The 15,223-nt window shown below is 37.5% G+C and overlaps 1 protein-coding gene across 1 annotated transcript; it reads right to left on the reverse strand.

Moving 5' to 3' along the window:
• Positions 1-481: 481 nt before the first annotated feature.
• Positions 482-14,895, reverse strand: dld.L (dihydrolipoamide dehydrogenase L homeolog). The gene is made up of 14 exons (XM_018252642.2): positions 14,738-14,895; positions 13,007-13,085; positions 10,870-10,949; positions 9,914-9,982; positions 8,478-8,547; positions 7,866-7,966; positions 7,122-7,265; positions 6,740-6,841; positions 4,786-4,976; positions 4,338-4,505; positions 2,443-2,632; positions 1,907-2,044; positions 1,165-1,254; positions 482-1,063 (listed from the first exon to the last, which is right to left on the reverse strand). The coding sequence occupies exons 1-14, from the start codon at positions 14,774-14,776 to the stop codon at positions 998-1,000; spliced, it is 1,527 nt and encodes a 508-aa protein (XP_018108131.1). The 5' UTR covers positions 14,777-14,895; the 3' UTR covers positions 482-997.
• Positions 14,896-15,223: the final 328 nt, after the last annotated feature.

Here is a 15,223-nt window from a genome sequence, read left to right on the forward strand (position 1 = left end):
ATGGAAATGCAGTTATACAAGAGGTATGTAAACGCCCTTAGCCTAAATGAAAGGATGTCTGGGAACATCTTTAGTCTGTTTCTTAATACATTCAACAGGACAACAAAGCAGACACACTGTTAAAACAACTATCATTGCAAATTCCACATTTTTTACCTGCCCTTGATAGGAATAACTGGAATATGAATTCCAATGCATTGTTTAACATGTACAACATAAATAGAGCTTACTTATAAAATGTATTGGCAATTATTTTGATATCGGAGTGTACGTATGTATGTATATATATTTTATATATATATATATATATATCTCCTATAAACAGGGTATTTAAAAGGAGTAATACGTTCTACATATTATTATTATGAACATGTATTTATATAGCGCCAACATATTTTGTAGTGCTGTACATATAGCAGCCTTCCCTACCCCCAGCTGTAGGGTCATGCTTACCAGTAAGGAAAGTTCATTACACAGTGCATTTATCTAACAATTTTATTAACTGCCAGCTACCCTGCCAACAATTGCTCTGAAGAAGCAAGGAAGTAGGAAAATGAAAGAACTTTCAGTTTCTCTCTTTTTTACTTACTTAGTAGATGAGGTTGACTTTGGCCCTAGTGAAACCTACCTGCCTTGCATTTATAAACAGCAAATGTCTATAGTTTTCATTAACCATACCACTTTTTCAAAGTCACTCTGATGTTATAAAGTACCTCTCTCTAGTTAATCAGATGCAAACATGATAGAGCTACTTCATGTAGCTTTATGTTCAGCACATTTACAGAGTATGTAACAATTAAGAAACAGATTCACAAACAATGGTGTTCTAATATTGGGCAGTGCTTCCTAATGCTCTGAAATTATTTAACGTATGTTTAAACTGTTACATAATTGGGCCTTATAAGAGTCCATCGATTATGCCAGAGAAAAAAACTGTAGTAGACATTCCTTATGAGGGCAATTCTTTTATAAGAAATTCTATGTACACATTTTCCACTTAAAAATTAATAGCTTTGCCAAATGATGCAGCCAGATTAGCTTCCCTGAAGGCTTCTGATACAGTCTGAAAGAGAGAAACAGAAAATAGAAAAAAAGATTAAAAGGTAAAAGGCTCCACATTTACTGACAACAACTTTAGAATATTTTGATTTATTCTATACTTACCGGATGGGCATGGCACACTCTAGCAACATCTTCACAAGAAGCGCCATATTCCATGGCAAGAGCGGCTTCATTAATCATCTCCCCAGCACTCTGCAAAGAGATCATAAAAGGCAGCTTAATGCTGGTTTAAAAAACAATATATATCTAACAGGTCTCCAATTGCAGTTTTAGTCAGTAAGAGGTTCAATAAATGTCTTTTGACAAATGTTTTTTTACAGATATTTTTCTTATCTAATGGATAAATCTAGAGGTGGATATATAGTTATTTTCCTCATTTGTTCAACTTATTACCCCTCTCCTACTGCATTGCTGTAGTGGGATAATTCACTCTGAAGATGCCATGGTGGGGTGATGCCTGTACAATGAGGGGTATGACCTGTTGGCAGGGAGAGTCGTCCAAAAATGGGCTTAGTTTGCTCATAGCCTTTACAGAGAGTTAGCATACAACATTTTAGAACGGTGATCATTGAATCAACACCGAATTCATAAGTAGTCCAATATACACCTTTTTTCTTGCCACCCTAATGGCAGGGGCGTTTTAGGACCCTGTGCTGCCCTGAGGTGGCCAAGTTGTCGCCACATCCCCCTTGCTGCCACCTAATGGCAGCAGTGCACCTGCCTAATAGAATAACATTGTTTTTGGACAATACATAGGGCAATAATCTGACACACGTTTTGGTTGAAATTACAAATTTCTAATCCTCACTACCGTCTCTTCATCATTAAGAATGATGTAACTTACTGCTCCAAGAATATGGGCTCCAAGCATTCTGTCTGTAGATTTATGGCCCAGAATTTTCACCAAGCCATCAGTGTCAGCGTTGGTCTTAGCCCGGCTGTTTGCAGCAAAAGGAAACTTTCCAACTTTGTATTCTGTACCCTAGAAAACAGACCAAGTACAACATGTGAGTCCTTCTCTTAAGCAAATTAAAAACAGATACTTTTTAAGATTACCCTCTGTATATTGATTGTAATACATTTGATATTTCATGCAAGGTTCATGTAATTCAAAGTATAAATAGCTTTAAATTCAGCCTGCGCTGTACCGAAGCTGAAAATTATAAGTGGTTACACATACAAATGAAAAGAAATATATATACATATTTATAAGCCTCACGAATCAGAGGTTTGAATCAGACTTGACATTTTAGCTATTGTGCATTTGGCTTTACATGAATGCAATTGTATTATAAGAAATCTGGCTAGTTAAAACCTTTTAACATTACCAACTTTCAGTCTTTATGTGTTCTTCCTAAACATGAACAACATGAAATGTACCTCTTCTTTTAACTGTTCCTCGGACTTCCCAACCCAAGCAACTTCAGGGTGCGTATAGATCACCGAGGGAACACAGTTGTAGTCGATGTGAACTGCTCCTCCTGCCATTCCCTCAACACAAATAATGCCTTCATCTTCTGCTTTATGAGCCAACATCGGTCCAGCCACAACATCCCCTATTGCAAAAATACTATTTGGAAAGTACAATGAAAAACCAAAGTTAAAGTTGTTTTTATTTTTAATAGCAATGTAATTTATTTTACCTTAATTTCAGGTTATCTTAATATTCAGGTTCAGGGGCAGTTAGACAAAATTTATTTTTTGATGATTATTTTGTATTTGCCTGCAATCACAATATTCCTTTGTCCCATAGTACTGCTACAATGTTGTAACTTGACATCTTCCTGCCTGTAACATTACTGATATGGTCAGGAGGCCACAGAGAAGTCCCCACTAGTGATGTGCGGGTTGCAGGCTGGTTCAGGCTGAACTCTGGTCTCCAACCACCCTGTCTGTGACCTGGATTTGCTCCTGCTTCTCCCCTCTTTTTCAATAATGTCTACGATAGTTGGGTTGAACTGATTGTCTCGCATTATGAACTAGCTGCAGTCAGTTGAAGGCCAAGTGATTTCTGGTGTGGTTGCATTTTCTGGCCTCCCCAATTAATATATGAGCAAGCTTGGATCAGATATTGTTGAAAGTGGGCATCACTTCAGGTCCAAAGGACAAACACATTCAAACCTAAATTTTGAGTTTTTCAGGTGAGATACATTTGGGGAATGAAAAAAATGCGGCAATGGAGTCATTTCTAGGAAACACAATATTGTGGTTTGATTAACTATATTTTATGTGGGCTAGATTTATGCTATCCAATGCAAAATATATCACAGTGATCTGTAAATATTAACAGTTACAAAGAACATGACAAAAATTTACAATTGAGGCCTAAAAGAAAAACAGAAATCATGTGCATAAATTAACTTAAAGGGGTGATTCACCTTTAAGGTAACTTTTATAATGTTATTATTATGTTTATAGTTATTTGCCTTTTTCTTCTGACTTTTTGCAGCTTTCAAATGGGCGTCGCTGACCCCCTTCTAAAAAACTACTACTGATCTATTCAGGCCCTCTCTTATTCATATTCCAGTCTCTTATTCAAATCAATGAATGGCTGCTAGGGTGATTTGGACCCTGGTTACCAGATTGGTTAAGATGCAAATTGAAGAGCTGCTAAATAAAAAGCTAAATAACTCAAAAACCTTCAATAATAAAAAATGAAAACCAATTGCAAATTGTCTCAGCATATCATTCGATACATCATACTAAAAGTGATCGTAAAGGTAAACAACCCCTTTAAGATCATTGCATTTTTTAAGGAGACATATTGTGTGAAAAATAAGAATATGCCAGTGCATTATAATTTTTTAAATATAGACAGAAATAGCTGAAAAAGTGTTTCTGGTTGATTTGTTGAAAATTTCTTCAAAAACCCTACGAGTCCCACACATCTGTTCCACTGCCTGCTGCCTCCTTTCCCATGCGCAGGAGCTGGCGGCACTCAGCACACTACTCTGTAGTATAGAAATCAGCTGCTAGGCTGAACGGTTGGGAAATGAAGCCTGTCTTTGCTTGTGTGATTGGCTATACCCCTCCTAGCGTGCTTCTGTCAAGGACTGTTAGGACATGACCACCCCTCATTTAAAACAGGGACAGTAGCGGATCTATAGGGACCTCCAATAAATGAGTGAACTTTAAAGATCATATTTATTTTTACCACCATATATTTAATTATTTTCTGCAATGTTAGGGAGGGGTTTCACTTATCCTATGTGTCTTCTTTAACCTGGATATGAACATGAAACCAGAAATTAGGTATTAAATTTAATAATACTTACTTTGGTATTTTTGTTTGAAACCGACTATTAATTGGAATCCTTCCTCTGTCTAGTTCAATTCCTAATTCTTGTAGCCCAAGGTTCTCTGTGAATGGACGGCGACCAATACACACTAGCAATACATCACAAGTAATAACTTCTTCTTTTCCGCCAGCTGCTGCTTCTATACTGTGGATCACAAACACTACTTCGTTAAAATGGCATCCAAGAAACTTTTAACACCTTATTTTGACCCTAAACAGGGCAGTGTAGTTTAAACTGTCACTAAACCAGGCGATCCAGTTTGAAAATACGTTCAGTAACACTACAAGCCTTGACGTTAAACTTAACAAGGTTACCTAAAATGCCAAATTATTGTCTTTTATCAGCCATTTTAAACGGTGTGAATATCCTCTATTCAATTCTCATCTCATGTATTACAGGCAGTATTAAAAAAAAAAAAACTTACGAAACATCAATCTTCCCATCTGGTCTCTTGTTTGCACCAGTGACTTTTGTGTTTAATTTAAACTTCAGCCCCTGTTTCTGAAGGATACGCTGGAAATTTTTGGAGATCTCCATGTCAATGCCCACTCCACCAACATGGCCCAAAAATTCAACTGCTGTAACATCTGCTCCCAGCCTCTGCCATACAGAGCCCTGAAAATGACACACCATTAGCAGGTTGTCACAATTAAGCAATACTACTTTCAAAGAATATTAAAATAGTGCCACAGAGAACAGAATAATGCATCTTTATCACATGTGGAAAACTAGTACACTACAGGAACATTTGGAAAGCACAAATACAAATTGTGCAGAAGTCTAAATGAGTGCTCTTGTTCCCTGCACATATTTTTATTCTGGTGGTCAATACCAAAGTTGGAAGAATCATATGGTATGCATACCAGAGATTGAGATTTTTACAAAATTTTAATTTATTTAAACCCTGAAGGAAAGGTATAAGGAAAATTTAATGTGCATAAAATAGCCTCAACCCTCTGTCTCAAAATGCTACATTTTTGTGAAATTGTTACTGTATTCGAGTATTCACTGCCTGACTGTACCTCTGGTCATTAATATTATCAGCCACCATTTTAAGTTGCTGTGATGTAATTGCCACATGCACTATATCTTTATGTGCATGCACCAGATTGTGTCATTGTCTTTTATTGGCTTAGGAACCTAGTATCTCCTAGGAAAATCAATGCTATCTTAATGGCAGATTGGTATTATGAGGTGGTGGTGCTCCCTGGACCACCAATGACGTGCAGGCATCCCAGCTGAACTGCACATCCTTAACAAATAAAAAATTTAAAGGTGAAACAGGGAATGCACATGGTTTGGGCTTTCTATTCTGTCCGTGCGATTGCCCTGGAAAGGGGGACTTGAAGCATACAGGTATATAGAGGTTTGGTTACATCACCTATGTTTGAAGATACAGAGAGATAAATCAGTGATTACGCACTCTGAGGAGCTTATTGCAGCTGTACATTAAAGGAAAACTATACCCCCAAAATGAATACTTAAGCAACACATAGTTTATATCAAATTGAATGATATATTAAAGAATCTTACCAAACTGGAATATATATTTACATAAATATTGCCCTTTTACATCTCTTGCCTTGAACCACCATTTCATGACTCTATCTGTGCTGCCTCAGAGATCACCTGACCAGAAATACTTCAACTCTAACTGTAACAGGAAGAAGTGAGGAAGCAAAAGGCAGAACTCTGTCTGTTAATTGGCTCATGTGACCTTACATGTGGTTTGTATGTGTACACAGTGAATCTTACGATCTCAGGGGGCGGCCCTTTTTTTTAAAATGGCAATTTTCTATTTATGATTACCCAATGGCACATACTACTAAAAAAGTATATTATTATGATAATGGTTTATTTACATGAAGCAGGGTTTTACATATGAGCTGTTTTTTACTCAGTATCTTTTAATAGAGACCTACATTGTTTGGGGGTATAGTTTTCCTTTAAGTTAAGCTTATTTAAAGCACCCTTACTGAAGAAGTCAATGAAGTCAAATGAACACTAATTGCACAGAAATAGTTGCAGCTCTAACTAATAAACTAAACCCTGTTTCCACATACAAACATAGTGATTTTTTTACTGCACTAAACAATTTTAAACCATTAGGTTGGGATGCAATGAGGGTGTGACCAAAAGAGAGACCCTCTGCAATCTCTTATTATTAATACATGGTCATCTATCTAGTGACAAATTGTTCTAATTTTAATAAGGTTTACCTTAAAAAAATCTATAAAATCAAATTTAGAAAAAAAAGAAGCGTAAAACATTATGTTAAAGTTAATGTTTAGAAACGATTTGAAAAGCCAGTATATTAATAAAGGATATATAAAAGTACAGCAAAATAAAAAAACTAAAAAAAAAACTGATGAACTTACCAATTCAACACCAATGACACCAGCACCAATAACCACCATTTTCTCAGGCACTTGCTTAAGAGACAATGCTCCAGTAGAAGATACAATTGTTTCTTCATCAATCTAGAACACAATTAGAACAATCATATCTCAACAGAACCTATAAATAATTGCACTGTTGTAGTTGCCAGTTAAACTGACAATTTCTGATAAGTATGCATCATTAAAAAAAGAAAAGTCTGCAAAAGAAGCCGACTGAGACATCACATGGAGCCTCAATGCTCTGAGAGCTACAGGGGTTTAAGAATCAGGGTTAGCACCACACAATTAAAAGCAGCGGGGGGGAGGGGGGTCTTCTACGTTGTGCCAAGGATTTATAACCAAAGAACACAATGTATCATACCGGAATTCCTGGAAACGGAGCAACCTCTGAGCCTGTTGCAATAAGAATGTTCTTAGTGTTGATAACTTGGGTGCTGCCATCTGCCTTTGTTGCTGTTACTTGATTTTTGCCTGTAATCTTTCCAAATCCTTGAACGTGTACTACCTAAATTAAAAATGTTTTTGAAAAGAGAACGCTTAGTTGTTAAAGTTTGCAGAGATCACTTACTGTAGTCCTTCATAGCAGGAACATGGGGTATTATGGATAGGTGGATAACCCTAGTGGCAGCCAAGATATCCCATCTTCCATAGCTCTTACATAAGGGGTTGTTGGCCACTGGACAAATGATGAGGGTCCAACTTAGCGTATGATGTGGTTACAGTAAAAACATCACATTATAAGCAATAGCTTCAAGAATATCTAGGACAACAAATAAGTGATCATCCCAGCTATTACATTAATTGATCTCAAAGCTGGACTTTCTGGTGTTTCTAGTAAAACAAATAAGCATTCTCCCAAGATCTCATCCTAACTGGCTGAGCCCCTCTGTCATCACTACAGGCTCCCTCCCTGCCTTAAGAAATGGAGCTTCACATTACAGAAATGTGTGTGTGTGTATATATATATATATATATTAGGGATGCACAGAATCCATAATTTTTGAGTTTGGCCTATTAGCTCGGCTGAATAACAAACCAAATAAGTGTGTACATATATACATATATTAACAGCTTCAAATTGGATGTTAAAATTATAAAGCCAAACCTTGTTCTGCTTAAATAAGTGAGCAATTCCACCTGTGAGAGACTTTACAGCACCACTTTTTTGCTCCATCATCTTTTCCAAGTTTAAAGAGATGCCAGTCACTTAAGAAAAAGAAAGTCAGAAAGACATTAAATATATTAACAAAATAAATGTAAATATATAAGTAATACAACTATACAGGAGAGAACTAAAACTTAAATTCAGATAAACCAAGGCAGTAACTTTCCAGGCACAAAGTTTACACATCTGCCAGGCAGCCTCACACATGCTTTCACTCTCCTCACAGCATGTAAAGATCATGCAACCTACTCTTGCTGCACATGTAGAAGATGAAGACAGAAAGCAAGAGTGCAAACCACCACGTTTGCAGTTTCATGCAGCCCCACACTTAAAACCCTTTTTGCTCTACGATGGATAACAAAGAATTGCCCCTTTCCTTTGAATCAAGCACTGTCTGTTTTCAGGCATATATACCCAACCTGTAGCTACAGTTATTTGTGCTATTATTGATGTGTTATTTGAATTTATATTTCCTAAGACAGTATCCATGATGTGAAACACATTTTGCTCAACTGTATGATTCATTGGTTAAGCACAAGGTTTAAAATTTACCTTCAATTCCTCTGTTCGCAAAATCTTTTCCATGTGCTAAATGATAGAGGTAAGAGTTGTTTAGCAAAGCCTGTAAATAAACAAAAAATAAAATATGTATGTTACAACTATTTTATTGTAATAGCACATTGTATGTTTGAAAGATACAGCAATATTCTTAAGCCGTACTAAGCAGGTTAACTGCAAAGTGCGCAAACCTTAAATACTTTATTTTCTTAAAGGAACTAAACACCCCTATAATGAAGATGGCACCCATGAGCTCCGCTGCGCTACTCTGCATGTAGATGTCAGTGCGACATTCAGCGACACTTGGGCTATGCGGGGAGGGGGTCAATGGGGGGCTAGTGTATGGTGTGGTTTCTTTAAGAGGGGGTTTAGTTCTCCTTTTAGAGATACTGAAACTTTCAGCAAGATTTAAAAGAAAGCTATAATCAATACACTATACCTTATATAAACATATACTAACATTATCCAGGCGACTACCTCACACTTGCTCCACCACCACTGTGTGCACAAACAAGCTCGTGTTGACAAGTGGCGGGAGGGATTTACCGGCATGTGGTGGGATAACAAGCAGGCGGTAGGGGGTACAAGAGCTTGGACTAGGGAAGGCGACAAAAGAGGTATGTGCCCAGCGCCCCCCCTCACATGCTTCTTTTACCTACCCGTAGTTCCAGCAAGTCACCCAGTTTAAGAGGTAAGCCTCTAGAGGGTTAGATTGGGTAAAATGTAAATTGCAGGCCTGAATGCAGGTTGGGTCTTCCATATTAAACCTGGGAAGGTCTCTATCCTATGTTATCGAGGCCTGGTGAACGAGCGATTTGCACTGAACCATATAAGCAGTTCATGAGTCCAATGATCAAGCTCCCAGATTCCTAAAGAAGTGCATCACTGTTGCTTATTTACTCTTAACATTTAGGTTAAATTGACATACAGGTATGGAACCTGTTATCAAGAATGCTGGGGACCTGGGGTTTGCAACAGATCTTTCCATAATTTGAAGCTTTATAACTTAACGCTACTAGAAAACCATATAAACATTAAATAAAGCCAATAGGCTGGTTTTGCTTTCTAATAAGGATTAATTATATCTTAGTTGGGATCAAATACAAGGTTCTGTTTTATTATTACATAGAAACAGGAAAAATCATTTTTAAAACACTGGATTATTTGATTATGATTAGTCTATGGGAGATGGCCTTTCCGTAATTTCGAGCTTTTTGGATAATGGGTTTCCGGATAACGGATCCCATACCTGTATAAAAAAAAACAATTACCACCCTTCTAAACTTTCAAAACGAGGTTGCTGTGTCTTTCATGAAACTAAAGAATGAAGCTGTTTGGGTACATAAAACTTAAGTCTTTTGCCATGCATTAGCATGAGTTAGCTATAAAATGAGAAAGTAACATTAATTTATGAACTTGAATGTACATACCTTAGAAGGGATACAGCCAACATTCAGACAAGTTCCACCAAGGGTATCATTTTTCTCCACGCATACAGTCTAAGAAAGAATAATAATTTCATAGTTTTTGCATGTACTGAACATATGAACATATTGTTACATTTACTAACTTACTATTTATATATTTATGAAAAAAATGTTTCCTTTGCTATTATCTGCAACCAAGAAGCCTGGTGTAATATCCAAATCTGTCTCTACAGCTAGAGAATAATACTAAGTCAAGCAACATTACAGAATCAGCCTTGTACAATTGTTATTAGTTAGTTATTTGCAGTTTTTAGGAGCAGACAAATAGTCCCTGCAGATTTGGAGAAAAAAAACCTCAGTATACTCGATACTGTATCAAAAGTGATGGGATTAATCATGTGGCAGCACAAAGGCAAAAATCTTAATATAACTATGTTTGCCTCCTTAGCAGTTGCTATACCAAATAATGCCAGGATCAGTAGTTTTTAAATCAAAAGCAGTTATCACTAAAATGAACTATAGCATGAAAAAAGTTAAATAAGGAAAATGAACACAACACAAGACTACAATGTTTATATTCGAAATAAAAAAATCCTAATTGCCCAATTTAGAAAAACTGGATATTTTTTATAAATAGGCAAAATTTGCCAAGTCTTGTAGCCAACATCAATCTCATATTTGCTTATAGTATTAACGTGCAGCAGGCTGGAAAATTCTAATGCTAAATGCTTCTTATGGATTAGGTCAGTTGTCACACACAGATGTATTCTGGCAGTATTCTTGCCATTCAATTTGGCCAGATGCTAAATGAAAGAACTTGAAGTAGTATTTTCTATATTTTATTAACCATGATTTTTAAAATATGCCCCAAAATCCTACTGACATAAATTGGGTAAATGGTCTTATAAAACAAACCCAATAATTTTACAAAAGAAAACAAGTCAAGTTTGGGGACTCACCTGGAAACCCAGCTGGGCAGCTTTAATGGCAGCAACATAGCCTCCTGGACCAGAACCAATGACTGTAACATCTGCTTCAACTTCAAAAAAAATGACAGGAGGGTATAACTAAAGAAGTGTATAGATCAGTGCAGTTACTATTAAATAAATTTAAAGTGTCCAGATTAAACAATCTTTTAAAGTGCCAGTGGAAAAAGACGACAACAGCAGCAGTTTACCCAAAAGGTAATGGTACATTGTGAGATTTGCATAGTTTTTACATCCCAGCAATTTGAGGGAGGGGGACAAATGGTGGAAATCTTCCCACTTCTCAAAATGAACAGGAAACGGCAAGGTCACGCCATGTCCTGCTAAGTGATAGATTCTCGGAAACACACTGCTCTGTACTGTATTTCACAGTCATACACACCTGTCTATTAAGCAGGATCACATGTGAATTTCCCATTCTCTATCATGATAAAAAGGTGTCATGTGTCATTACCTTTACACTATCAAAGAGGAGTGAATGTTTAGCAAAGGTTTCAGCTGCAATTTAAAGAGAAAATATACAGCATCACAACAACATGTGTCGCAAAATACTGAGAATGTACAAAGGAGGTATGTTTAGACCAATGTGTATCCTTCCCTCTTTGTACCCAGTACAGGGGAAAATAGATTTTTTTATAGATGTGCTGGGCAGTCCTGTTTTATGGGATCTAAAGTCTTAACACAGTTGAACAGAAACATCTTCCCCATTATAAAAATCCCCCAAATGAAGCAAGTGCAGGTCAGTTCAATACTAACAGAGATGGGTAAGTTGTTGCTCAGCTACACTGCATTGTAGTGATGTGCAGGCAGACCCAATGACCCGGTTTGGGTCGACCTCGCACTGCTCCTCGCAGGTGGTGGCCAGGTGCGGTTGAGCTCTTCTCCTGCTCTCCCCGCCCACCACCTTCAAATGCCGGCATCCGCCTTCCGGGTTGCGGTTTTATAGTGTCACGTCTGCTCGCCCCTTTTGTGACCTCATTGTGACGTAATCAGCAGGTGGTGCAGGTCTATAAAAGGACCCCGGAAGCGCGGGTGTGGGCGGCAGCAGGGCTAGTTAGGGTCGGGTGCGGGTCAGGGAAACTCTGACCCGCATATCACTACTGCATTGGTGGTAGTTTTAGTTAGGGTTTAAGTAACCCTTAAAATCAGTTTTTCTCTGTTTGCCATAAAAATACAAAAGAAGAGGGTTGTGGGTGCACTCCAAGGCTAAGTAAAATGTGTTTAAAGGAATTGTTCAGTGTAAAAATAAAAACTGGGTAAATAAATAGGCTGTGCAAAATAAAAAATGTTTCTAATATAGTTAGTTAGACAAAAATGCAATGTACAAAGGCTGGAGTGATTTGATGTATAACAAGTCAGTCAGAACACTACTTCCTGCTTTTCATCTTTCTTGGTTTACACTGACTGGTTACCCTGGCTACCAGGCAGTAACCAATCAGAGACTTGAGGGGGGGCCACATGGGTCATATCTGTTGCTTTTGAATCTGAGCTGAATGCTGAGGATCAATTACAAACTCACTGAACAGAAATGTACCATGTGGCCCTCCTTCAAGTCGCTGACTAGCTCAGAGTTATAGAGCTGAAAAGCAGGAAGTTGGATTCTGGCTGTTTTATTAGACATCTGTTCACTCCAGCCTTTATATATTACATTTTTGGCTAATTTACTATATTAGAAACATTTTTTATTTTGCACAGCCTATCTATTTACCCAGTTTTTATTTTCACACTGAACTATTCCTTTAAATACAATAGAAGTGCTACTGATTTGGTCAGTAAATCAATGCACATTCCCTGGTCCCCTGTCTCATAAGTAATTCAGTATATATGCAAGTGCATGTATTTAGAAAAACAGGGGTCACAAAGTTATGATCAAAAATTGATAAGCCATCATACCACGTCAAGATAAACCCGTACGGTGCTCCTCTGCTTGCCAAAAGCAGAGAACCGTGTAAAGTGATGGCTTGCATAATGTGAGTGTGTGGAAGGGCTAGTGGTTGATTACTGACAAAACTAGTAGAAAAGTGCGGCTAATGAAAACAAACACAAATACAACAGACATTATTTCAATGTACATGAAGTACAATGTACATGAAAAATATGCACTACTTACGTGCTTTCTCTGAATAGTTTCTCCAAGCTGCAAAACTTATTCTTTGTAAGCCATGGGGTATTCGGCTAAAATTATTTTTCTAAACGAAAAAAAGCAGTGTTAATTATACAAATAAAAATGCAATTAATGAAATCTCACATTAATACTATCTGCTTTAGAAAATGACCCTTTATTTATACAGTGTTTTATAGCGATTATTAATCATTCACGTCAGTCTTGGCCCCAGCAGAGTTTAAATCTAATTTTTCACATTAACACAACACACAAAAAAGATTTCATTAGGAACCAATAAACCTTCCAGCATTATTTTAGAATGCAGAACTGGAAGAATCCTTCACAGACAAAGCAAAAGTGCCTCATGAATAAAGACATTTCTACAAGGCTGATATTTGTTTTCAGTATATACAACAGGTATATCTAGCACGCAATTCCCACTATCCATTCACATACAAATATTATTTTGGGGTGCTAAGAGTTGCTGTTAAAGAATAGATGGGGGGCTGAAAGTTGAGACAGTATCAGTTGTAATCATTCACACTCCGAATATGGCAATAGTGTGTCTGTAACACTCAGGACATGTAAAACTGTACTGGCTTACTGTTAGGAGGTGCCAGGGGGAAAGCCATAACGAATTTAAGACAAATAAGGTGTTGGGTGGAAAAATAAGCTATTTATTTTACATTTTACCAACTATTTTATTGCTGTCCTAACACTTTGCCCAAACTAGGACCATCTGGATAGTAAGCAGCTAGTGGACTTATTTTCCAAAGTAGCCAAATGATACAACCTATAGAGATATGATTTATAACCAAAGCTAAACTATAGTTCTTTCCTGAAACCCTGTAATCTAGGAACCCAGATGTATGGGTATTGAGGGTGTTACAGAAAGATATTAAAAACCCTATACAGAACTCAATAAAAAATGTAACTGCACATCATACAGGTAATTACATAGAGCTATTCAAGCTGCAAACTGTTGCTGCAGGGGTCTGTGGCTCTTTAATAACATATTGCCTTTTAATTGCAATTATCGTGTTAATTACCATAAAACATGGATTTGGTGCACCCATATAGCAATCAATTTTGGGGAGGGACTGATTTACCAATAGATGCCCTAATATGAACATGCAGTTACCCCTAGCATCCAGTCAGCAACAGTCTACCACTAGTTAGAAAATGAAAGCAAAGACATGATTGGTTGTTCTTGGAAACTGCCCTATAGTTTTCCAGTATGACATTTGTTCAAGTGATTAGGGAATTTAGGGTTAGGACAATGGCAAACTTGGTTGGTTTCCTCATATGCTTTATTCACCTTATTCTAAAATGTAAAAATATGCAACTTTAGGATAAAACTTTTGATCTAGACCTCAAGAATAGAACAAAACAGTTATTGAGCGATGTTACATTCCACATGGGTTGTTGACATAGGAACACTATATAACGTACTGGATCCTGTTCCTACACGTGTGACATGATCAGTGACGGGGGGGGCATATTCCCTACAATAGGGATACTGTAGAGAGTTGTGCTCAAGGTGAAACCCCAGTAGTAGCTCGGTATTGAAGGCGGGGTATTATTAAGAAGGTGTCACAAGTTTTGGTGCAGGTTACAGTCAGTAAAGAGACATGGTGTAGGCCTTAGCTGCCAGTCTCGTTCAGACACAAAATACTCGGTTCTTTTTTCTCAGTTAATGCAGCTGCCACGCCTAAATTACAAGGTGATACAGTTTACCTGGCTTAATACGCAGTACACGCGACTCCAGCTGTACATTTTGCCTCCGTAGGTTATATCCTCCCACTAACCTACTCTCCTCACTACCAAGGACTGTGCGAGACGCGCATGTGCAAAGAAGAAAGGAATAGAAGAGATGAAGCATGGGAAATGTAGTCTTCAAAGCATCTTGGTCGGCAAGAATGTCACCGAGACTTCCGGTTTTCTGCCTAGTAAATAAAAAGGTTGTGACAGGCGGAAAGACACTAAGTGGGAAGGCCAAGGTCTAAGGGGAGTAGGATTGGCTTGAACGGTGTTGGCATCGGCTTAAAGTACTGTGGAACAGCAAAACTTTAATTTTCATTCTCTGTTCTCAGTGAGATAACTTTGGCGGGATACTTTGTCTCCATTGCGGTGGTTTACAACAACCTTCCAAAGTTTGCGTGGCTTGCTGATACTACTCAAACTGCTAAAAACAATACCCCAACCAGTGAACCCTGAATAAAG

The sequence above is a fragment of the Xenopus laevis genome, chromosome 3L (genome assembly GCF_017654675.1).
Source record: "Xenopus laevis strain J_2021 chromosome 3L, Xenopus_laevis_v10.1, whole genome shotgun sequence".
NCBI lineage: Eukaryota > Metazoa > Chordata > Amphibia > Anura > Pipidae > Xenopus > Xenopus laevis.